Below are 25,562 nucleotides of genomic sequence, written 5' to 3' on the forward strand. Positions count from 1 at the left end.
TTGACCAGACATGTCATCGGATCTCTTCCCGATTGCGCAAATCGATGCTCATGCTATTGATCACCGGATTGTCTGGTCCATACTGCACGATTATACTAGCTGGAATATTGCGATGGTTGTTGTGCGGCGTATAAACTAAACTCACGGTCGGACACTCGGAGAGACCCTCTATTATCTTACAGTGCACGTGTACTGCAACCTGACGATGCTCATGCTATTTCGTACATATTATGCCATATGGCTGAGAGTGTTTTAATGTTTGAGCAAGTGAGTTTGAGCAAGTGAGGCAGTGTGGTGTTTGTGTGTCTGTCTATGCGTGTGTGAGCTTGAGTGGGGAGGCAGAGAGGCAGGATGTACCCAAGTTGAATGTGTATAGGTAGTACCTGTGTACTGAAGGAACGGGTTAACTCGTCTCCCATCTCTCCACACACATGTACTCTAGTGAATTGGAATATTTATATTGACATATCATCGACCATGTCATTCGGACAACCCAACCTGATGCAACAACCGATTTAATCTATTTGGATCCAGATTGTGACCTCTCCAGCCAAAGGTTGCTGGAAACTCTTTTCTCGCCCCGTGTCGAACGGGTATGTGAGAATCTTATCTTCTCGCGGTGACTGGTGTTACCCCCCTTGGACTTTGGACAGTGACATGGCGCTAAGCAGGACGCTTAGAGAACCGACACCTGATTACCCACGCGTCCAGCTGTCACTGGCTACAACCTGAACGGCAAGTTACAACATCCACAGCAGCAACATCGTCAGTGAACATGGACATGGTGCTCGGCTGCCGCTTCCTGGTGGTCCTAGCGGGGTGGGTCTTAATGACCCAGGCTTCCCCATTAACTTTCTCCCCGAGAGGCGGCTACAGGGCGGCTGTGTATGAACACGCGGTCCACATACCCTGGAGCTGTCTGCTGGTACCTGTGTCGAGGGGAGAGGCTGTCAGACAGATGATGAAGAACATACAAGTCTACAAGATGCAGGCGGCTGCTGCTGCTAGAGAGGTAAGCTGACCCATGTCGAACACAACACAAGTTGTGAAGCGTGATCGAGCTGGTGAGGCTCTACACGGGGGGTGTTGTCTGATGTTTTCAATTTATATCAAGATTCCAAGCACAGTCGCATGAAGAGGTGTAGATTTATAAAGTTGATTCATAGTTTGAGGTCCTTGGTGTCTCTCTTAGTTTGTGAGTGTATATACCAGAGTGGAAAGGTTAAGGTAACATATCTTGAACCACAGTCCACTAACGCATGGCTTGTCTATAACAAAGTGCATTATATTACGCAATTCATGACGGTAGAACTGATAGTGCTATTCACATATTCATACATGTGTTAATAAGCTACAGTCTGGTGTATACTGGAATATATATCCCTCTCGTAAGACGTCTATTATGTATGGTGGCCGAGAAGGGCTTATGTGAAACGAGATATAAACTCGACCAATTGTTGTTTGGCTAGCACTTTGTTCAAGTAGGATTGTACATAATGTCTTTGTTCACGCGTCCCACGTGATGATAATATGATAGACGGAAAATCATAGTAATGCATATACTATACACAAAGAACTTAAGTAAGCACCCCTTGTATTTTTGCAATGATAGGTTTACAAAAAGTACATAAAGCTTCTCATGGTGACCACGATGGAAAAGCATGGGTTTTTCTTACCCATATGACCCTTCGACTTATAAACAACGACTAAAAGATTGGAACCCATGTTGATGTTATGATGATAATTGCTCAATAAAAACAAATCACACTGATTTTAATACAAAACCATGTCTGTACAAGTATGACCGTGGAATGTTTAATGTTGAATTTATTGTTGAATGTGAGCATTCAAAATGTCATTTGTGTGTCTTACACGAATCAAGGTAACTACCGAGGGTAACCTCCATGTGACTGTATGACAGCAAGCACTCTCCTCCTCATACCCTCTGTCAGCCTCCTGATCCCCTGAAGGGGCAGTCTACGCCGTTCCTCGTGTAAAGCAGCTTCTAATTGGGCCAGGTTCTGTACAGGAGGATCCCTGTGTTGCACACGACGACCAATCATGTCCCAGATATGGGTAAAGGGTAAAGATCGGGGCTCGTTCAATTGTGAGATATGTCAGGGGGTGCGTAACTAAGGTCTTTGTGTATATTATCAGGGTTTACTGTGTAATTACGCCAATTAAAAAGTCTCTCAATATGTGTTGTTTATCCAAATACACACATCATTTGTGATAAGACAGTTGTAACAGCTGTGTTTGTCCAGCTTTATACGACCCGTGAAGATCCGGGTTAGAATATTCATCTTCAGTAACCCATGCTTGTCGTAAGAGGCGACAAACGGGATCGGGTGGTCAGGCTCGCTGACTTTGGTGAAACATGTCATCGGTTCCCAATTGCGCAGATCGATGCTCATGCTGTTGATCACTTGATTGTCTGGTCCAGACTCGATTATTAACAGACCGCTGCCATATATCTGGAATATTGCTAAATGCGGCGTAAAACTAAACTCACTCCAACTTTGTACAAGGACATTTTCATGTAGATTTGCACATGGAACATTGCAGGTTGGTCCTCAGTAAAGCAAATGTCGAAATGGATGTTTATGAACAATACTATAATGTTATTTACAGTGTAACACCCGATACTACTCAAATCAATTTAAAGAGCACTCACAGTTAGAGTGCAGTGGTATATATTTGTGTTCCAACCTGATTGACCGCCTCCGTGGTGTAGTGGTTAGAGCGTCCGCCCGGAGAGCGGAAGGTCGCGGGTTCGATCCCCGACCGCGTCATACCAAAAGACGTTAAAATATGGTACTTGTTGGTGTCTGATGTGTCTGAGTGGGTTATTCATGCTTCACTGCGGCATGGAATCTCGGTGGGCTAGCACTATAAAACCAGCTTAAGTCTGGACTAGTACAAGCAGCCACACATACACATACACACGCATGCACGTCGTCATATGAGCGAAATATTCTCAAGCACGACGTTAAACCCAAATTCACCTGACCTCACCCAACCTGATTGATTTAGAGAGTATTGCCACGACCGACCACGCGCTGACGGCGTGAGAGATCGTCCCTTGAAACTAATTGGGACTGTGAACTAAATCAGATCATATCTGTGTAGTTATTATCTAAATAGTGAGAAAATTTCAACCTTCATTGCATACACATGATTTGAAATGGAACTGGAAAATATCAGCTCTGACCCCAGCGCCTCACATCCAGGGAACCAGTCTGACGATTTCCCTGTGTGGTTTGTTCTCATCTTTGTCTACCCGTGATGATCCGGGTTAGAATGGGTCTTCAGTAACCCATGCTTGTAAGAGGCGACTAACGGGATCGGGTGGTCAAGCTCGCTGACCTGAATGGCACTTGTCATTGTATCCCAATTGGGTAGATCGATGCTCATGGTGCCGATCACTGGGTTGTCTGGTCCCGACTCGATTATTTACTGACGGCCTTGATATAGTATAGGGCGACTCGCCTAGTGTTTGTCATCATTTTGCTGACCAACCTGGTACTATCCTCAAATGGTTCTTATTGGGTTAGCACTGAACAGATCAGTAGCAGCACACCAACAGTCAATTAGTTATTGAAAACGTATTGACACTTTCACTTAAACTTTATAGATCCAATTTCCCCTGAAATTTAATGTTATATCTAAAATTGTCCAGATTGCATGTAGACCACTAGAATCGAATTATGACCTTGTGAACCATGTTTTCATACCATCTTCCAAGAGTGAGTGAGTGAGTTTAGTTTTACGCCGCACTCAGCAATATCCCAGCTATATGGCGGCGGTCTGTAAATAATCGAGTCTGGACCAGACAATCCAGTGATCAACAGCATGAGCATCGATCTGCGCAATTGGGAACCGATAACATGTGTCAACCAAGTCAGCGAAACTGACCACCCGATCCCGTTAGTCGCCTCTTACGACAAGATAGTCGCCTTTTATGGCAAGCACATGGGTTGCTGAAGACCTATTCTACCCCGGATCTTCACGGGTCTCTTCCAAGAACATGTCAGAGAGAGACGAACTGTTTGTAAAAGTATTTGACTTGATGGATGTCAAATGCTTTGCCCACTTATGGTCAAAAGATGACGACTCCATCATCTCATTCTTCCTTGGTGGATTCCCAGACTGTATGGAAGAGATGCAGTTTGATACCTGGTGCCAAATAATATTAATTGTGGCTTATTTCGTCAGTAAATGCAATTTCCTGTTTCATTAACTTTCTGATGCATTCATATATTCACTTGTCTGTAAATATCACGTGATGTTTAAATGCTTGTAATCTTCATATCTGGAGGAAACAAAGCCAATCTATCTATCTATCATTCAACGGGCGTTTATTGTTGTCGTGTGTTGAGAGAATAATAAGAACTTATCAAAATCTATATCATATAAATGTATGCAGTACTGAAAATAATAAAATATTATTGTATGTAATAAAAATGGTGACTAACACAAAATCAATTACTAAGTGATATGGGTTTCACGTGCTGTCCGTTTCCATGGCAATGCGGGCTGTTGCCGCGTTGTGACTTAGTGTGCTGTTAAACTGTTTCTGTTTTCCATTTGAGCTGTCTCGGGGCATGTCTGACACACATATAATATGAAGTCATCCTTGATTCCTTCGGCAATAATATATATCAATTCCTTGGTGCTAAATACCAAGGGCACATAACCCAGTCAGCTCCGTGTGTTGAGTGAAGCCACGTTCTCAGGCTCTCACCAACTCAGCAGTTTTTCATTGCATGGCTATATTTGGCGTTTCTGTATCCAAAGGACGATGCCACCACAGGGGCGTGTCACGCTTAGAAACAGCGTTAGAAAGACATATAGGTATATAGACCCTACCCTAGTACTATAGAAAAGGAAAGGGATGTAACGACGGAACCACCCCCTCCGCAATCAAAGTTAGATTTCACCATCTATGGCCGATAAGTGAGTATGATTGCCGATTGTTTTGGTGAAAATGCCTGCTTACTGTCGAGAAAATGATTTGTAGATGTTGCAATAAGTTTTTAGACCCGTGGAATGCCGCTGCCTATCGAATCTAGCCCTACATAGGTGTTGTCAGCGTGGCTGGAATTAATAAACGAATTATAAACGTGAGTTTTCGCTGTCTTGGCTGATCCATGATTTTGGCTTGGAATTGCGAAGGTAGCTGTTCTCGGTGAGTCGTGGCGTATAACTTTTGAAATAATGATCCGATTGTGACCATTTATAGCTCATCTTGTAGGGAAATCATCTAGCTTTCGATCCACGAGCCTCGACAGCGCCTTAGTAATAGCTGACGTGGTGAAATCTAACTTTGATTGAGGAGGGGTGGTTCCGTCGTTACATCCTTTTCCTTTTATATAGTACTAGGGTAGGGTCTATGTACCTATATGTCTTTCTAACGCTGTTTCTAAGCGTGACACGCCCCTATAGAAATTTTGATTGGTTTGTTGTTTAATGCCACACTCAGCAATATGCCAGCTATGTGGCGGTGTAAATACTCGAGTCTGGACCAGACAATCTAGTGACCAACATCATGACCATCGATCTTCGCAATTTGGATACGATGGCTTGTGACGACCAAGTCAACCACCCTGACCGATTCGTTAGTCGCCTCTTACGACAAGCATGGGTTCCTGAAGATCAATTCTCACGGATCTTCACGGGTGTACAGAATGGAGGTATAATGCATTGTATCAGCGAGGATGCATGTTAAACTATTAGTAAAAATTTAAAAAAATAATTTTTGACCACAATAACGGTTTCCTTTAAATATATTGATATTGTTAAAACGTTGGGTTTTTGTCCTTCAGGGTGCTGATATCATAGTATTTCCTGAAGATGGGATATATGGCATGATATTCAGCCGGAATACCATCAAACCATTCCTGGAAGAAATCCCCGACCCCCGCATTACCGAATGGAATCCATGCGTGACTTCCGGTAGCGACATCGACGTCACAATACAACGGGAGCTAAGCTGTATAGCGAGGGATAACGCAATGTATGTTGTAGCAAACATGGGTGACAGGAAACCATGTAACCATAGCAACGACCCTAAGTGCCCAGAAGATGATCAGTATCAGTACAACACCGATGTAACCTTTAACCCGGAAGGAGTTCTCGTCGCCAGGTATCACAAGCGTCATCTGTTCAAGGAAAATCAGTTTGATACGCCGCCATTAGAACTGGCCACTTTTGAGACACCGTTTGGGAAGTTCGGTCTAATCACTTGTTTTGATATCTTGTTCTACGATCCTAGTGTAGAGCTGATCCAGAAGGAAGGGGTGCGAAACATCATCTTCCCGACGGCCTGGATGGACCGACTTCCATATCTGGCAGCGGTGGAGTTTCACTCTGCTTTCGCCAAGGGCCTTGGGGTCAACGTCCTCGGGGCCAATATACACTACCCGGTGTATAAATTCCACGGCAGCGGCATCTACACTCCAAAGGGGTCGGTAACATACTACTACAACGACAGTATCTTCAGCGGGGGTAAATTGTTGGTTGCTGATGTAGATTCTATAGAGACAGATATGCAATATCCGCTTGGGTATTTGCAGAGGAATAGAGAAAAATGGCGTGTTGTTAAAATGAAACAAAATAAGAGAGAGACGTCAGAGGACAGAATTCCATCTCTTGTATCTGAAGAACGTTTAGCTGACACGACTGACACGCTTGTTGACAGGTTTAATGTCTCCAGATTGTCTTCCCTGCCACGTGAGAACTACACGTTTGTGGCCCTGGAACACCATGCTGGGAATCAAAGTGCTTGTAGAGACGAGGTGTGTTGCACGGTGGTGTACAGCAGGGAGAACACCTCTGCCCATGAAGATTTATTTGTTTTGGCAGTATTTAATGGTTTAGATGACGGGCGTTTCACCCAGATCTGTTCCGTGTTGATGTGCCCGGGTAATAATATGTCCAATTGTGGGGAACCAGTGACACGATCAAGCTCTATGTTTAACTTCGTGGAAATTAGTGGGAACTTATCAACACCATATATTTTCCCAGAAGTGCTTGTTTCTAATGGAGACTATATCGGACTTGTGCAAGGAGAATGGACTTTTACAGACAGAGTTCTTCATGGAGGAAATGGATTTTCCAAACCACTTATCACTGCATCTTTGTTCGGTCGCCTATACTCTAGAGACAACTCCACTCTGACGTAGATCCTTGTAATGAGCGAATGATTTTACGCCGCTTCATGCAATATCAGCAACATCACAGCAAGTGAGTGAGTGAGTTTAGTTTTACGCCGCTTTGAGCAGTATTTCAGCAATATGGGCTACAGAAATGATGGGCTTCACACATTGCCCCCATGTGGGGAATAGAACCTGGGTCTTCGTCTTGACGAGCGACGCTTAACCACTTGGCTTTTCCACTACCACCACCACGGCAAGGGAAATATAGGTTTTCAAACCTTAGGTGACGATCGAACGCTTCCACCACAGGGCCATTCCACCAACCTCACCGCAGGTCGTTCAGCGTTACCTTCAGAATCCCCATAATTCATTTAGCCGCAGTGCAGGGAAATGAAAGAAGATAAACTTTTACCGGATTTTTAAGGTAGTCAACAAAACAAGATATCTGTTTACACTCGACGGTCGTGGTTGTCTGGACAGTTTTATGTGATATCTTCAATAAACTTCCAATCTGACACATACACATATGTAATTGTACATTAAATATACTGCAGCAAGACTTACGTCTTATAGAAGCTTTCACAAGATGAAGATTAAAACCAAGTTCCCTAACCAAACATTTGTTTGATTTCGTCTTTAAATAAAACAATATGTCCAAACAAACAAGAAAAGACACAACAAACCTAAACCTTATGTTAGAGGTAGCCCACTGGATTGTAAAACAAACCATAATCACATGAAAACTACAACGACAAGGTACAAATGCACAACATAATCAAACTTTGTGAACAGTTCTGTCTCGTTTGTCGACGCTGTACACAGGGGCGATGGGGTAGTCTAGTGGTTAAAGCGTTGGCTCGTCACGCCGAAGACCCGGGTTCGAATCCCCACATGGGTACAACGAGTGAAGCCCATTTCTGGTGTCCCCCGCCGTGATATTGCTGGAATATTGCTAAAAGCGGCGTAAAACCAAACTCAGTCAGTCAGTCAGTCAAGAACTCGTGTCGCTGGTAGGCTGTATGTGAAAGGCTAGTAGCACAAGCGAAGTTCCCACCAGGAGGAAGATGTATAACATTCAGTGTATAGGTAAACTGTATTGTCTGATCAGGTTTTAAGTTGTCTTTCAGTCGCTTATGTGAATACTCTCGTGCAATAGTTTCAAATAAGGGACCGTTGATAATTTATGGTTGTCTCTGTGATGATTTTAAGGGGAGGGGTTCCCCATTTTGTTCTGGGAGATGGGGGGAAGGGGAGTGAATATAAATTTTGTACACAGGTACTGGAGGGTCAGTAATTTTGTACGTAATTTTATTAAAATTGTATGCTTAAAAATATGGGAAGGGTGGGGTGTGGGACGTGGGGTATGGTGGTACATAAATTATAGGTGTGGGGGGTACACTCACAGTGTACAAGCTTCTCCACAAATCACCATCAAACCCCAGCTATAAAGTATGAACGGTCACTAATATCCAGATTTTTTGTCAGGCTGTACTTCGTATACTTATCACGTACTCTGTGTAATGCCAAGATATACTTTGTATAACGCCTATCATGTACTCTGTGTAATGCCAGGATATACTTTGTATAACGCCTATCATGTACTCTGTGTAATGCCAAGATATACTTTGTATAACGCCTATCATGTACTCTGTGTAATGCCAAGATATACTTTGTATAACGCATATCATGTACTCTGTGTAATGCCAAGATATACTTTGTATAACGCCTATCATGTACTCTGTGTAATGCCAAGATATACTTTGTATAACGCCTATCATGTACTCTGTGTAATACAAATGCCAAGATATACTTTGTATAACGCCTATCATGTACTCTGTGTAATGCCAAGATATACTTTGTATAACGCCTATCATGTACTCTGTGTAATGCCAAGATATACTTTGTATAACGCCTATCATGTACTCTGTGTAATGCCAAGATATACTTTGTATAACGCATATCATGTACTCTGTGTAATACAAATGCCAAGATATACTTTGTATAACGCCTATCATGTACTCTGTGTAATGCCAAGATATACTTTGTATAACGCCTATCATGTACTCTGTGTAATACAAATGCCAAGATATACTTTGTATAACGCCTATCATGTACTCTTCCTAACAGTAACATCGCCCCACTGTGATGCCGGGATGTTTATTCCAGGATGTATATTCTAGGTACTGGAAGGGTATGGACCTGGTATATCCCGGCATCTCAGTTTAATGAGGTCACTATTAGGAAGATCCCTGGAAGGCTATGGGCCAGGTATAATCCAGACTCCCTGTGTGGTCACTGTTAGGAAGACCCTGGGAAGCTATGGACCAGGTATAATCCAGGTATAATCCAGAATCCCTGTGTGGTCACTGTTAGGAAGACCCTGGGAAGCTATGGGTCAGGTATAATCCAGGTATAATCCAGAATCCCTGTGTGGTCACTGTTAGGAAGACCCTGGGAAGCTATGGGTCAGGTATAATCCAGGTATAATCCAGAATCCCTGTGTGGTCACTGTTAGGAAGACCCTGGGAAGCTATGGGTCAGGTATAATCCAGGTATAATCCAGAATCCCTGTGTGGTCACTGTTAGGAAGACCCTGGGAAGCTATGGACCAGGTATAATCCAGGTATAATCCAGAATCCCTGTGTGGTCACTGTTAGGAAGATCCTGGGAAGCGGGATACCCTGGTACATCCTGGAATCTCAGTTGAGAGAGGTCTCTATCAGAAAGACCCATCTATGTGAAGATTAAGATCTGCTTCATGAACTTCATCAACGTGGTAAACGCCTTGGACCTGCATGACAAATACGACCTGGTACGACCGGGATATTGCTAATTGCACCGCTAAACCGACCTCACTCACTCACCAGATTCTGTAACAACACGGTCACCCCGTGTCCCGCTAGGGCTCGAGACCCGTGAAGGTCCGGCATGGTATCTCAGTGGGCTAGCACTATAAAACCAGCTTCAGTCTGGGCTAGTACAAGCAGCCGCACATACACATACACACGCATGCACGTCGTCATTTGAGCGAAATATTCTCAAGCACGACCTTAAACCCAATTTCACCTCACCTCACCTCACCTGTTCGGACATGATGATAATCAACTGAGAAAGGTGCACCCCTTCACAATAATAGACCCAACCAGTTGTGACACGGTCACGCAATTCATTAGTATTCACTCGATCAGGTCAAGCTGAACAAGCTGTAACTGTGTAGATCGATGCTTATTCTGTTGATCACTGGATTGTCTGGTCCAGACTGGATTATTTACCGACCGGTGCCGTATAGCTGGAATATTGCTGAGTGCGACGTAAGACAACAACCAGCCAACCAACACATTCTCCTTGCCAAGATAGTGCCAGAACAGATAGTTCCATTAAGGAGGAGTACGTGATTGACGTCATACAAAGTATATCTTGGCAGGTCCATAGCCTTCCAGGGTCTTCCTAAGAATCGCCACATTGAGATTCTCGGTCATACAAGGATCTGAGCAACCTTTGCTGTTCGTAAAGATGTTTAGACTTGGTACTTAAGTTCGTTACGTGTCATCGTATCCCGAGTGAGTGAGTGAGTGAGCGAGTGAGAGGGATTTTACGCCGCTTTTAGAAATATTCCCCCAATATTAAGGCGGGGGACACCAGAAATGGGCTTCACACATTGTACCCATGTGGGGTATCCAACCCGGGTCTTCGGCGTGACGAGCAAACGCTTTAACCATTGGGCTACCCCACCGGGCAGATCGATGTCCATTATATCAATTACTAAATGTTTTGGGGGACTCGACTATTTAGAGGTCGCCGTCACACATAAACAACAAACAAACAGCACCCAAAGCAAAACTTCCAAACATTTGATCACGTTGTACCCTACATCCATGCCAGTATGAGGTCAGCTGGTGCAGCTCGTCATGGTCTGCTTCCAATGTCTGTCTCCCTCTCTAACACGATAACGTCATTCAGCTTGTCTTTGTGAACTAGGATGTGTCGGGAGACGGTATGTACCAAGCGGATCTCAAAGCATGTTTGGGGAACAATAACCAGTGGAAAGAAGTCACAGTCCTCATTCAACCAGCTTAGGCTTATCATTGCGAGTTGTGTTCATAGTCTGTTGTTAAAACACACACCATGGACTTCAGTCATACCCCTCATCGTTACGACATCGCGGTGACGCTCGTCACAGCAGCAGTGCTGTTTTTGTCGTTTACATTTCTCAGATGGGTTTCGAAAATTGTGTCACGTTTCAGGTTTTACAATTCACTCCCGGGGGGAGACCGACTTCTCCATCATCACGGGCAACCTGCACTTGGTGAGTAAATGCAAGAGTTTTAGTGAGTGAGTTTAGTTTTACGCCGCACTCAGCAATATTCCAGCTACATGTATATGGCGGGATACCGCAGGGTATCTCTATCCATACATATAACTCGAGACGAAAGTGTTAATACAGTGTAACTGACGCTTAGTTAGTGCAAGTGTAGTGTAATATGATCACTAGGTTTGTCAATAGTACCTTCCATGTTGTGAACTGTGCATGTCTGTGGAGCATTGCTGCGGGTTAAACAGGTGCTCGCCAAGTGTAAATTCTATACACGCCCCACAAACTGAAACTATTTCACAGACGTCTAGCTCTATAACCTCTGTGAAATGTGTCAGTAATTTGTAGATAGACAGTGCTTGTGTATAAACGTTAGAACTGATTGTCATTAAACAATACGAGGGGCGTTCAATATATTTTGCAACTTCAATATAAAACCAAAACGCAGAAAATATTTTGCACCTTTTTTCAATATAATCTCCTTTCACCTCAAAACACTTATTTCATTTGTCCTTCTGTGCCATCCTTTATCTCCTCGTCAACCTGAAAGGGTCCTTCACGTAGGGCAGATTGCATTTGCCGAAACAGAACATAGGGTCACTATGGGCTAGATCTGGGCTGTAAGGTGGGTGGTTTAACTTTTCGAATCCACATTCATTCACGTATGGCGGCCTGTGCAATTCTCGACTTGTGAACCGGAGCGTTGTCGCGCAAAAGTAGAACATCACATGTTAAAATTTCTGGCGAATAGATTTTCGCAATTCTTTAATTGAATTAGCATAACACTGTCCATTGATTGGCTTTTTGGTGGCATATAATCAATCAGTAACATGCCTCTTGCATCCCTAAATATGCTGGCCATTACCATGCCAGCCGATGGTTGAGTGCGAGGAGGCGGATCAGGGGGATGCTTCCATTGCATGGATTCCAGTTTAGTTTCTGTGTCCTAGTTGTGGATCCACGTTTCAGTACCTGCCACTAGACGGGAAGGAAATCAGCTTCATCAGCAGTACATAGATCCAGGAGCTCTCGACAACCTTTAAGTTCTCTGATGGGTTTAATTTCTGGGGTTTCTAGGTACCCTTCTTGCACATAACTTAGACAGACCAAGATGCTCATGAACAATGGTTTCAACTGTTCCAACTGATATTTGGAATTCTTCAGTTCAACGTGTATATACTTTCATTCGTCGGTCAGACAATATTTCTATAGTGGCTATGGTTTCCGGTTGGGTAGCATCTGAAGTCCTGCCTGACCTTGGGTCATCGTCTATCTACTCCCACCCCCATTTAAACTGTAAAGACCAACGGCAGACAGTGGAAAAGTGAGGAGCATCACTTTACACATGCGGGCATGGATTTATTTTGCTTAGTAAGGAACTTCAGTGCAGCGCGTTGTTCATGTTTGAGAGAATCCATGATTGTGACCACCCCCAGGTGAATGAAACCATCACATCTAACCTGTTGCTGTGTCTGGAGCTTGTCATGACACGTGACTACCTGATATTACTTCTAGTGTCCCACCTGCCTTAAGTTGACATTGTTTGTGTGAACACAAATGCTCAAGTTATAAAACCTAATGAACACCCCTCGTACTGAAAAAATCCCAACTACACTGCAGTCACGAGTAATACAAGCCCACCTTAAACAACATCTACCCTCACTTTATGTCAAGCAGAAACATAAAGTCACTTAATCATTTTCCTTATTAATTGTTTTCCGTTAAGGGAAGCGGCATGGAAATGCTGAAATCATGATAATGTTCCTTATTTGTGTTTCGCAGTGAAGCTGTGTGTAGTCAGTGCGTGAGTGAGTTTGGTTTTACGCCGCTTTTAGCAATATCACGGTGGCCACACCAGAAATGGGCTTATTACACACTGTGGCCATGTATGGAATCGAACCCGGGTCTTCAGCGTGACAAGCGGACGCCTTAACCACTAAGCTACCCACCGCCCCAGTGTGTAGTTAGTGTATGTGTATATGGGTCTGCATGTACGTGGTTGAACTGACATGAAAGAACATACCCTCCACCACTGGACTACTCACTACAGTTGAACATTGATATCAGATCGCTTCGTGTATGTGTGTAGTTCCCTGAGGACGAGGAGCGTCGCCTGGAGTATGAGCTGACCCTCACCCACAGGTTCCCCAAGATGTACAGAGTGTGGTTTGGACCCCTGGTCCCCTCGATTCAGCTCTGCCACCCCGAGACTGTCAAGGTAGTGCTCAAAACAGCAGGTAAGGCCACAACTAACTGAACACTGTAATCAAACGCACATATTCATAATAAGAATAGACTGGACTCACGAGAGCTTTTCTGCGTCCTCTTCATAATGTTTTACATTGTTACATAAATATTCTTCCACAACTGCGACAGTAAGGTCTATGACAGTACATATTTAGATATCAAACTGGCTGCATCGTTTGCTCTCTATCAGCTTCGATGACAGCACGTGGAGCCGTACGACCTATGTAAACAAAGGATCACTACGCAAATCGAAATAGTGTTACATGTTTTTTGAAATTAAAGATGTTTAGTTAGATGTGTAGACTCGTCAAAAATAAAAGAGTAAAAGAAATCTGTACATTATATTGAATGGACATTGCAAGATTTGACGAATCGTCACGTTTTTCTGGCCTGTGGCAGAGGTACTATGCTGGCTTGCCGCATGGAACTCTGGGTAGGAGAGTGGGGCTATAATGGACTAGGCATCCCAGGACCCGGGGCACTGTGACACGCACTCAGTGACTTGACCACCCGATCTATACAGTACTACAAACATAGGGTACTGGGGATCTACCTTACACCAGGGAGACTTCAGATGTTGTAGATTATCCCTGATTACACGTCGTCCCCTTGGTGTCTTCAGTTACAGTGAGTGACTTTTGTGTTACGCCGCATTCAGCAATTTACAGCTATATGGCGGCGGTCTGTAAATAATCGAGTCTGGACCAGACAATCCAGTGATCGACAGCATAAGCATCTATCAATCAAGTCAGCGAGCCTGACCATCCTATCCCGTTTGTCGCCACTGACCACAAGCATTGGTTACTGACTGAGTGAGTATGGTTTTACGCTTCTTTTAGCAATATTCCAGCAATATCACGGCGGGGGACACCGGAAATGGGCTTCACACATTGTACCCATGTGGGGATTCGAACCCAGTCCTTCGGCGTGACGAGCGAACGCTTTAACCACTAGGCTACCCCACCGCCCATCATGGGTTACTGAAGATCAATTCTAACCCGGATCTTCATGGGTCTAGCCATTTAGAATTTGGTTCGCGCACTGTCTTTTTGACGTTATGCCTGCACGGATAATATTCAACCTATTACCGTGACCTCGCTCTCGCCCGAGCGTGTGTCTAGGATTAAGTTGCACATGTCTCTCCCTCCGCCCCCTCCCCCATCCACACCCCCATGCCGATATATTACATCAAGTTGGACATAACTATGGTTCACTTATTCCCTTTCTGACGTCTGAAATGATGCCTATGCGACCTTGAATTGTAACTCACTCACTCACTACTTGAATGATAACCTATGCCACGATGAAATGTAATTCACTCACTCACTATTTCACGTCTGAAATGATGCCTATGTGACGTGGAATGTTAACGGAATTACAAACTCGCTATTTGACGGTTAATCACAGAAGTACGCCCTATACTTGAAGTATATCCGGAATCAATAACACGTAAAACAGCAATATCGATCCACCCTGACATGAAGTGATATTCCGTTACAGCTCCCAAGCCGTACGGTCTGGGGTCCGTGTTCGAATTCTTCAGGCCCTGGTTGGGGGACGGGATCCTCATTTCCAAAGGGGCGAAATGGCAACGCTCGCGTCGTCTCCTCACACATGCTTTCCACTTCAACATCCTGAGACCTTACGTGGACATCTACAACGATGCCGTTAATACTCTACTGGTTGGTCATTGAAATCATGCAAGGAAATAAGAGATATGTATTGTTTTCTGAATGCGATGGTTACAGAAATATGCAGGGTGGGATGCTGACGTACTGTATGTATGTTGAAAACGTGACGGAAAAGCTTGACGTATTGATGGATTGATGACGGGGTGACTTGACGTATTGCTGATACGAAGAGGGAAGATCAGACAAACTGAAGGATGCGTTATGGGAGAGACTAAAGTACGACTGGATATGTAATGGAGAGACAGGTGGAATCATGCAAGAATAGCTTGACGTACTGATGGACGCATTAGGCAGACATAGCCGTGCTGATGGACGCATTAGACAAAGATTCGGTGCCGTACTGATGGAATCTTATAAGGATAGCGTGAGGTACCGATATACACATTAGACAGATACTGTCGTACCGATGGAAACTTATAAGGATAGCGTGACGTACTGATGATTGCATTAGACAGAGACTGCCGTACTGATGGAATCTTAAAAGGATAGCGTGACGTACTGATGAACGCATTGGACAGAGACTGCCGTACTGAATGAATTTTATAAGGATAGCGTGACGTACTGATGAACGCATTGGACAGAGACTGCCGTACTGAATGAATTTTATAAGGATAGCGTGACGTACTGATGGACGATAGCAGAGACTGACGTACGTGACGTAATGATGAACGCATTGGACAGAGACTGCCGTACTGAATGAATTTTATAAGGATAGCGTGACGTACTGATGAACGCATTGGACAGAGACTGCCGTACTGAATGAATTTTATAAGGATAGCGTGACGTACAGATGGACGCATTAGACAAAGACTGCCGTACTGATGGGTTCTAGATGCTTTGTCAAAATGACATATACTGACGGATGCGGGATAACATAGTATGCCGTGATGATGGATGTTTCAATTATGGGAGAGACCGATGCAGAGGTTGGTGCATGGGGTATAGATTGACGTACTGATGCATTCACGATGATATAGCGTGACGTTTGAATCATTATGACGGGAGAGATTGACGTACAGATGGTTGCATGGGGTAAAGGTTGACGTACTAATGCATTCACGATGATATAGCATGACGTATTGATGGATGCATAGAGATAAGGGATTCCTGAGTCTGATTCCAGATCAGTGAATTGCGTGATGCATTTGCTTATAAACACCTTTAACCACAGAGAATATTATTGTCCGTCTATTTCCAGTCTAAAATCGATAGCTACGCGGAAAGGGGAGAAAGCTTTGATTTGTTCAAAGTTATAAAACCGTGTACATTGGAGATCCTTCTGCGGTGTTGCATGACGTGTGAAGATGACATTCAGAATGCCAGGTACTCAGTTGTTTGTCTATAATTGATGTAAATATTTTGTAAATTCGTTAAATGAAACATATATTTTGAAAGTTCACTGTAGTATGCTTGTCCAAACCAGAGGAACTGAAAAGCTGTCATCGCTGAAATTGGTCGAATCACAAATTTCGATCCTCGCTGCCATGTTTCATGCCATCAATGACATAACTCTTGTTTTGTAACAATTAGATTCATTTCATCTCAGAACCGACCACCCATATCTGAAGACAGTGGAAGAGCTGACAGAACTGGTGGTCAACAGACTCAGGTAGATACTCTCTCCTATTGTCACATCTCACACAGGTGTGTATTGTCTGTGGTAGACTCAGGTAGATACTCTCTCCTATGGTCACATCTCATACAAGTGTGTATTGTCTGTGGTCAGTAGACTTAGGTAGATACTCTCTCCTATTGTCACATCTCACACAGTTATGTATTGTGTTTGGTCAGTAGACTCAGGTAGATACTGTCTCCTATTGTCACATCTCACACAGGTGTCTATTGTCTGTGGTCATTAGACTCAGGTAGATACTGTCTCCTATTGTCACATCACACACAGTTGTGTATTGTCTGTGGTAGACCCAGGTAGATACTGTCTCCTATTGTCACATCTCACACAGTTATGTATTGTCTGTGGTCAGTAGACCCAGGTAGATACTGTCTCCTATTGTCACATCTCACACAGTTATGTATTGTCTGTGGTAGACTCAGGTAGACACTCTCTCCTATTGTCACATCACACACAGTTATGTATTTTCTGTGGTAGACCCAGGTAGATACTGTCTCCTATTGTCACATCTCACACAGTTATGTACTGTCTGTGGTCAGTAGACTCAGGTAGATACTCTCTCCTATTGTCACATCCCACACAGTTATGTATTTTCTGTGGTCAGTAGACCGAGATAGACACTGTCTCCTATTGTCACTTCTCACACAGTTATGTATTGTCTGTGGTCAGTAGACTCAGGTAGATACTGTCTCCTATGGTCACATCTCACACACAGTTATATATTGTTTGTGGTCAGTAGATCGAGATAGACACTGTCTGCTATTGTCACATCTCACACAGGTGTGTATTGTCTGTGGTCAGTAGACTCAGGTAGATACTGTCTCCTATTGTCACATCTCACACAGGTGTGTATTGTCTGTCGTAGACTCAGGTAGATTGTATATCTCCCATTGTCACATCTCCTATTGTCACATCTGCAAATCTAGACCGTCCGTCAGAAATCTGTCCCGTCTCGGCGGTCGGACGGGCCTTATTTCATACACTAATACTATCTCCACAGTTAATCTAACACAGGTACGTCTTGATTATAGTAAGCAAACTCAGGTAGACACCATCCCTCGCTGTTACATCTAACGCGTCAGACAAACATTATCTCTGTTATTCAGGACGCCCTTACACCACATACAGTGGTTGTATGATCGGTCTGAGAACGGGAAGAGGTTCAAACAGCTGACCGACTACGTCCACAACGTCTCTGCTGCCGTCATCGCCGCCAGACAAAAGACACTGGTAGGTTCTGGTCATACCCGTCTCCACGTTTATCAGCAGCACAGGCGGGTCCAGGACTGTTCAAGGGGTGTGTGGGTTTAGTGGGGTAGCGGAGTAGGGGGGTCGCGTTCCAACCTCCTGACCCGCCCCTTGACTCCACCAGTGCAAAACATTAACTCCAATGTTGTCTTTAGACATTTTCAGAAGGAGAAGGGGTGGGGTGGGTCCGAACACCCCACCCCCACCCACTCCACCCCCATCCACATCTCTGTAGTCCGAAGCATATACATGTCAGTTCTAATACATAATCATACACATTGAAGAAATAGATACTTTTCTCCCCTAACGATTGAATAAGTCATTGTGAGAAAGTGTGCGTGCGTATGTACGCGTGGGATTAAGCCATGTTTGATTGTACAGTGAATTTGACCCTAACTTGAAATGTTTAAAGAAGCAGCCTGAAAGACAATAGAAGTTTGGTTTCCCACCAGTTCTAAAGCCTGGCAGGAGATCGTGGTGTTCACTGTGTTTCCCACCAGTTCTAAAGCCTGGCAGGAGATCGTGGTGTTCACTGTGTTTCCCACCAGTTCTAAAGGCCTGGCAGGAGATCGTGGTGTTCACTGTGTTTCCCACCAGTTCTAAAGCCTGGCAGGAGATCGTGGTGTTCACTGTGTTTCCCACCAGTTCTAAAGCCTGGCAGGAGATCGTGGTGTTCACTGTGTTTCCCACCAGTTCTAAAGCCTGGCAGGAGATCGTGGTGTTCACTGTGTTTCCCACCAGTTCTAAAGCCTGGCAGGAGATCGTGGTGTTCACTGTGTTTCCCACCAGTTCTAAAGCCTGGCGGGAGATCGTGGTGTTCACTGTGTTTCCCACCAGTTCTAAAGCCTGGCAGGAGATCGTGGTGTTCACTGTGTTTCCCACCAGTTCTAAAGCCTGGCAGGAGATTGTGGTGTTCACTGTGTTTCCCACCAGTTCTAAAGCTTGGCAGGAGATCGTGGTGTTCACTGTGTTTCCCACCAGTTCTAAAGCCTGGCAGGAGATCGTGGTGTTCACTGTGTTTCCCACCAGTTCTGGCAGGAGATCGTGTTGTTCACTGTGTTTCCCACCAGTTCTGGCAGGAGATCGTGGTATTCACTGTGTTTCCCACCAGTTCTGGCAGGAGATCGTGGTGTTCACTGTGTTTCCCACCAGTTCTGGCAGGAGATCGTGGTGTTCACTGTGTTTCCCACCAGTTCTAAAGCCTGGCAGGAGATCGTGGTGTTCACTGTGTTTCCCACCAGTTCTGGCAGGAGATCGTGGTGTTCACTGTGTTTCCCACCAGTTCTGGCAGGAGATTGTGGTGTTCACTGTGTTTCCCACCAGTTCTAAAGCCTGGCAGGAGATCGTGGTGTTCACTGGGTTTCCCACCAGTTCTAAAGCCTGGCAGGAGATCGTGGTGTTCACTGTGTTTCCCACCAGTTCTGGCAGGAGATTGTGGTGTTCACTGTGTTTCCCACCAGTTCTAAAGCCTGGCAGGAGATCGTGGTGTTCACTGTGTTTCCCACCAGTTCTAAAGCCTGGCAGGAGATTATGGTGTTCACTGTGTTTCCCACCAGTTCTGAAGCCTGACAGGAGATCGTGGTGTTCACTGTGTTTCCCACCAGTTCTGGCAGGAGATCGTGGTGTTCACTGTGTTTCCCACCAGTTCTGGCAGGAGATCGTGGTATTCACTGTGTTTCCCACCAGTTCTGGCAGGAGATCGTGGTATTCACTGTGTTTCCCACCAGTTCTGGCAGGAGATCGTGGTGTTCACTGTGTTTACAAACCAGTTCTGGCAGGAGATCTTGGTGTTCACTGTGTTTACAAACCAGTTCTGGCAGGAGATTATGGTTTTCACTGTGTTTCCCACCAGTTCTAAAGCCTGGCAGGAGATCGTGGTGTTCACTGTGTTTCCCACCAGTTCTGGCAGGAGATTGTGGTGTTCACTGTTTTTCCCACCAGTTCTAAAGCCTGGCAGGAGATCGTGGTGTTCACTGTGCCCTCACCCTGTATCTGCAGTCAGACGAAGGGACGCCGGGGACGCCAGAGACCCCGGGGACGTCGGGGATGCCAGGGACACGGTACTTGGATTTTCTGGATATCCTGCTTAGAGCCCGTGACGAGGACGGTGTGGGGATGACCACAGATGAGATCCAGAACGAGGTTGACACCATCCTGTTTGAAGGTCAGTTCTCCTGTATCCTATATGGCATTGGACTGGTTTCAAAGATTGAGAGATTGACAATTTCCTTTTGCAGATGTGTATTCCAATGGGGATTTCTCCGGAATCTGATAGCAATGTAACCATTCTTCATATTGGATTCGCATCGCGATCAATCTTTAGCATTTTGTAAATGCTAGAATGTACTTTTTTTCTTTTGCAATGCTCCTGCCCATTTACGTTTGGCTGTATAGCTATTCTGTAGGTTCGACATGGGACATGGTTTGACATAGGGTAGTTTTTGTTTGGCTGTATAGCTATTCTGTAGGTTTGACATGGGGGGTAGTTTTGTTTGGCTGTATAGCTATTCTGTAGGTTTGACATGGGGTAGTTTTGTTTGGCTGTATAGCTATTCTGTAGGTTTGACATGGGGTAGATTTTGTTTGGCTGTATAGCTATTCTGTAGGTTTGACATGGGGTAGTTTTGTTTGGCTGTATAGCTATTCTGTAGGTTTGACATGGGGTAGTTTTGTTTGGCTGTATAGCTATTCTGTAGGTTTGACATGGGGTAGTTTTGTTTGGCTGTATAGCTATTCTGTAGGTTTGACATGGGGTAGATTTCAATCAAATTTAGCCTTGAAGTTACAACAACACCTTCATAATGCTTCGCTGATCAACTCGATACGTCTCTTTTGAAAAACTTAAGTCCTTTGCCAATCTTTAACTTACCGATAGGAAAGGGGCCTGATTACGTCCGTTGTGCAGGTGAGCGGCGGGGGTAGCCTTGTGCTAGTTCGCTCGTCACGCCGAAGACCCGGGTTCGATCCCTTACATGGTGTGAAGCCCATTTCTGGTGTCCCCCGCCGTGATATTGCTGGAATATTGCCAAAAAGCAGCGTAAAACTAAACTCACTCACTCGTTGTACAGGTCATGATACAACAGCTAGTGCCATCTCATGGACGTTGTACTCCATGGCACAGCATGTCGACTACAGACGGAGGGTTCAGACAGAACTAGACGGGGTCCTGAACGACGCGGACACCATCACCTGGTACGTCTACAATGTAGAGCAGGTTTCCGGGGTTATACACGGTCAATAGTGGTCGAAGCGTTCGCTCAATTCCCGACACTGATGCAATGTAGAATGCCCATTTCTGCTGTCCCCTAGCGCCATGTAGCTGGAGCAACTGTAAAGTAGGCCTGAAACCGTACTCACTCACTCAGTCTACTGTCACATCTACAGCGTGATGTGCTTCATCCGAGAATATCATGTACATTTCTCAACACGCGATCATGTCTACACTGCAGGAGGTGAAGTGAGGTGAAATTGGGTTTAACGTCGTGCTTGAGAATATGTCGCTCGTATGACGATGTGCATGCGTGTGTATGTATGTGCGGCTGCTTGTACTAGCCCAGACTGAAGCTGGTTTTACAGTGCTAGCCCACTGAGATACCATGCCGCAGTGAAGCATGAATACCCCACTCAGACACATTATACTGACTCCGAGCCGACCAGTCCATGTTGTACCCATTAATGCCGAGCGCCAGGCAGGGAGCAACAAGTACCATATTTAACGTCTTTTGGTATGACGCGGTCGGGGATCGAACCTACGACTTTCCGCTCTCCGGGCGGACGCTCTAACCACGGAGGCGGTCCTATACCTGCAGGATGTCTCCTGGAGTGTTATGGCCAAATCTGTGTTATCGTACCCAGACGGTGTTTGGCGTCCACACTATCAACCACTAGTTCACCGGTTCTATATACCCTGTAATTTAGTTATAGCATCGCTCATTGCGGGGTTACATTTTCCACTGAACTCGAATCTGTTCGGAGGTCTCCGGAGTGACAAACGTCGTGATAACCTCATTTTAAGCATTTCATCCACATCCAGGGACGACCTTCCGACGTTGGAATACCTGACCCTGTGTATAAAGGAATCCCTTCGATTCCACTCCCCCGTCCCCTTCATCGCTAGGCAGACGGAAGACGACGTCAACATCGGCGGCGTGATGATACCGACAGGGAGCATAGTCTCAGTGTCTATCTACAACCTCCACCGCCACCCGGACCTCTGGGAGGAGCCAGACGTGTACCGGCCAGACAGATTTCTCCCAGAGAATATGGCAAACATGGACTCTTTTTCGTTTGTGCCATTTTCAGCCGGCCCGAGGTAGGCAGTATTGCTATTCCAGCTTGTATTTACATGGGAGTTATACTACAAACAAAGAGTATGGGAACACCCTAAAATATGATAGTCATATGTACCCTTGGTGAGGTCATTTTCACTCGAAGGTACATATAACTTTTTGTGTGCTAAAGAGGCACTTTAAACGACATGTTGGAACATGCATTGAAGCAACTGATTCAATATTCGTTGAGTCTGAGTGAAATGAAATATTGTTAAAAACAGCTAAAAGCAAGGGTGTTTGATTCAAACGCCCGAACACAACAGCCTAGTGCATGTAGAAGACAGACTTTCCATGCAGCTTGTGGCAACGTTTGAATCAAACATGGTGCTTATGTGTTTCAGCACCCTTGCTTTTCGCTGTTTTTGACAATATTGTGTTTGTAGTATATATTTGAAACTTTAAAAAATGTCTGTAAGGGTCAAAATAATACCGATGAATCAAAATCTAACTTCAAATCGGTTAATGATTAAGTTCATTTCAACGCAGAATGTAATGAAAACATCAGACCAACTCTTGATAAATGTTTCCTAGCATTGCAGGGAGGGCTAGACAGTAGAGAAAATAATGTGGTTCTGGGAAGATGAGACAGACTAGTGGACGTATAGGTCACAGTGTTTCCAATAAACCATCTACTTTAGCAATCTCCTCAGTTTTAAGTGATCTTTATACAAAATAAGTACCCTTTAACAAACGACTAACATGTTCACCCTCAACACAGAAGATAAAGTGGCCATTGCTCAAAGTTGTTAGTTTGTATTCAATTACTCATATATATTGCCTCACATCACACCAAATGAATAATTTCACGGAAACAAAAGTATTGCAAGCGATCACTTATGTAATGTACCACTGTCAGTTACGTTGTGTTGAGCACAATCGACATGAGACGTTTTGTATAGGAATAGGTCCACGTTAATGTAGGTTATATATGGATACTCACGCGTTAAACGTTTTGGCATAAAACACCCATATTTTAATAGGCATGCACGTTTATTGTTGTCCGAGCTTATGGAACAGGACCCCTGTGGTGTTGATATTAAGGCTTATTAACGATTTGTGTTTGCAGAAACTGCATCGGACAAAATTTTGCAATGAACGAACTGAAGGTGGTGATTGGAAAGATACTTAAAAGGTGCGTGATGTTTTCACATAGTCATACTACTTGCATTGGAACTTAAGACCCCATGATCCTTGTGCCTGTTGTAAGAGCCGACTGGTGGTGATGTGGTCACTGCGAATGATCTGTCTGTCGGAATGTCTTCATCGCTTGTTTGATATCAGCATACCTGATCCAGGTTCAGTTTGATGTATATAGAAAGTGCATTGATATAGTCCAAAAATGGCTGAATTCAGAGTAAGGATAAACTCGCACTCTGTGATAATACGACTTTAGCAGAAACGAAGATCACTCGATGGGATCTTTGACCTAGACAAACTGAAACCACATTTGGGAGTAAAGAATATTCACACAGCTGTAAAACGTTGATCACATTAAATCGTCAAATGTTTAGCAGCCAGTCACATCATCGCATAACTACATGTAAAATAAAGATCGATAACATAGTATAGTTATTCCATATAGAATTACATAGGAATGTTGTCAATTCCTTGTAGTATTGTCAGGTAGGCTTGGCGACATGTGTTCTGGAAGTATCATGTGGAAACGTTGGTATCCGCCATAGCTCATTTTGAAATGAATTTGGTGCCTTCAAACAAACCAGATGATTATATCTTCAATTTACATTTCTACTGGAGCCCTTAGTTCAATGAATGACGGTTCTGGAAACATTTTAAGTCTTCCATTGACATCCATGTCATTAGGGTTGTTTAAAGCAGCTGCAACACTATAACACTAAGGTATATCTGACACAAAGGTGAGGTGAGGTGAAATTGGGTTTTACGTCGTACTTGAGAATGTTTCGCTCATATGACGACGTGCATGCGTGTGTATATGTATGTGCGGCGGCTTGTACTAGCCCAGACTGAAGCTGGTTTTATAGTGCTAGCTCACTGAGATACCATGCCACAGTGAAGCATGAATACCCCACTCAGACACATTATACTGACTCCGAGCCGACCAGTCCTTGTTGTACCCATTAATGCCGAGCGCCAGGCAGGGACCAACAAGTACCATATTTTAACGTCTTTTGGTATGACGCGGTCGCTCTAACCACTACACCACGGAGGCGGTCCCTGACACAAAGCTTACCTGTGGTGCTTGTTACATACTGAATAAAGCTGAGTAATTAACTCTGTTTCTATAACATTATAAAAGCCTTCTGAATTAATTTATTCCAGATTTGACCTTGTGCCAGACCACAGCCACGCCGCGCGCCACAGTGCAACCGCTGTTATGCGAGCGGTAGAAGGATTGTGGGTATTTGCCAGTCGCAGGGAGCCTTCACTGAACACATAGGACCCAAACATACAACACAGCAAACGTCATGGTGACAGACAGACCAACTTATGTTTTAGGTTAAAAATGATTACCATTGGTCAATTACATTATCACCAAATGTCTAAATTTAGCTATACCAGACTGAGTACTGACTTAACTTTCAACAATTAAACATATTTTATGATATATTCCTTTCATATAAGAACCCTTTCAACACCTTTCACTCCTGACCTTTAAACCACCTTGCCAGCAGGTGAGCAAATTTCACACTCGCCTTATCCACTTAATGTCGACATCCAATCAAAATGTTTTTTATATTCAGCTAATGGAAGCCAGGAACAGGACAATATTTCAGACCACATTTAAATTTGTCTAATGTTCTTAATAACTACGTTTGACCCATGGCCCTGGCTTTGCTATATACAAATCATGGACTTGTGAAATTATAAACCCTTTTACAGACAATTGTATTGATGGTTTAGGTGTTATGAATCAGTCACAACAAGCAACTAAGACAAGACATATCAATACAGTATTTTTTAGATCTA

At 44.2% G+C, this 25,562-nt stretch overlaps 2 protein-coding genes across 2 annotated transcripts; both read left to right on the top strand.

Annotated features, from left to right (window-relative positions):
• The first annotated feature begins 512 nt into the window (after positions 1-512).
• Positions 513-8,260, top strand: LOC124257501 (pantetheinase-like). Its single transcript, XM_046691580.1, has 2 exons — positions 513-1,012; positions 5,826-8,260. Exons 1-2 carry the CDS (start codon positions 776-778, stop codon positions 7,182-7,184), a joined length of 1,596 nt encoding a protein of 531 aa, XP_046547536.1. The 5' UTR covers positions 513-775; the 3' UTR covers positions 7,185-8,260.
• Positions 8,261-11,113: 2,853 nt separating this feature from the next.
• Positions 11,114-25,562, top strand: LOC124257502 (cytochrome P450 4F2-like). The gene is made up of 11 exons (XM_046691581.1): positions 11,114-11,463; positions 13,559-13,706; positions 15,217-15,398; positions 16,606-16,730; positions 16,954-17,016; positions 18,144-18,267; positions 20,284-20,449; positions 21,354-21,477; positions 22,319-22,597; positions 23,683-23,748; positions 24,915-25,562. Exons 2-11 carry the CDS (start codon positions 13,622-13,624, stop codon positions 25,030-25,032), a joined length of 1,332 nt encoding a protein of 443 aa, XP_046547537.1. The 5' UTR covers positions 11,114-11,463; positions 13,559-13,621; the 3' UTR covers positions 25,033-25,562.

The sequence above is a fragment of the Haliotis rubra genome, unplaced genomic scaffold (assembly GCF_003918875.1).
Source record: "Haliotis rubra isolate DU_JTF1 unplaced genomic scaffold, ASM391887v1 Scf662, whole genome shotgun sequence".
NCBI classification, from domain to species: Eukaryota; Metazoa; Mollusca; class Gastropoda; order Lepetellida; family Haliotidae; genus Haliotis; species Haliotis rubra.

Excerpts from the sequence above, each read along its gene's own strand:
- LOC124257501 (XM_046691580.1), top strand. The coding sequence starts at position 776 with ATGGACATGGTGCTCGGCTGCCGCTTCCTGGTGGTCCTAGCGGGGTGG. Across the intron at positions 1,013-5,825 it reads CGGCTGCTGCTGCTAGAGAG|GGTGCTGATATCATAGTATT; the intron begins GTAAGCTGACCC and ends TTTGTCCTTCAG.
- LOC124257502 (XM_046691581.1), top strand. The coding sequence starts at position 13,622 with ATGTACAGAGTGTGGTTTGGACCCCTGGTCCCCTCGATTCAGCTCTGC. Across the intron at positions 18,268-20,283 it reads CCGCCAGACAAAAGACACTG|TCAGACGAAGGGACGCCGGG; the intron begins GTAGGTTCTGGT and ends CTGTATCTGCAG. Across the intron at positions 23,749-24,914 it reads ATTGGAAAGATACTTAAAAG|ATTTGACCTTGTGCCAGACC; the intron begins GTGCGTGATGTT and ends AATTTATTCCAG.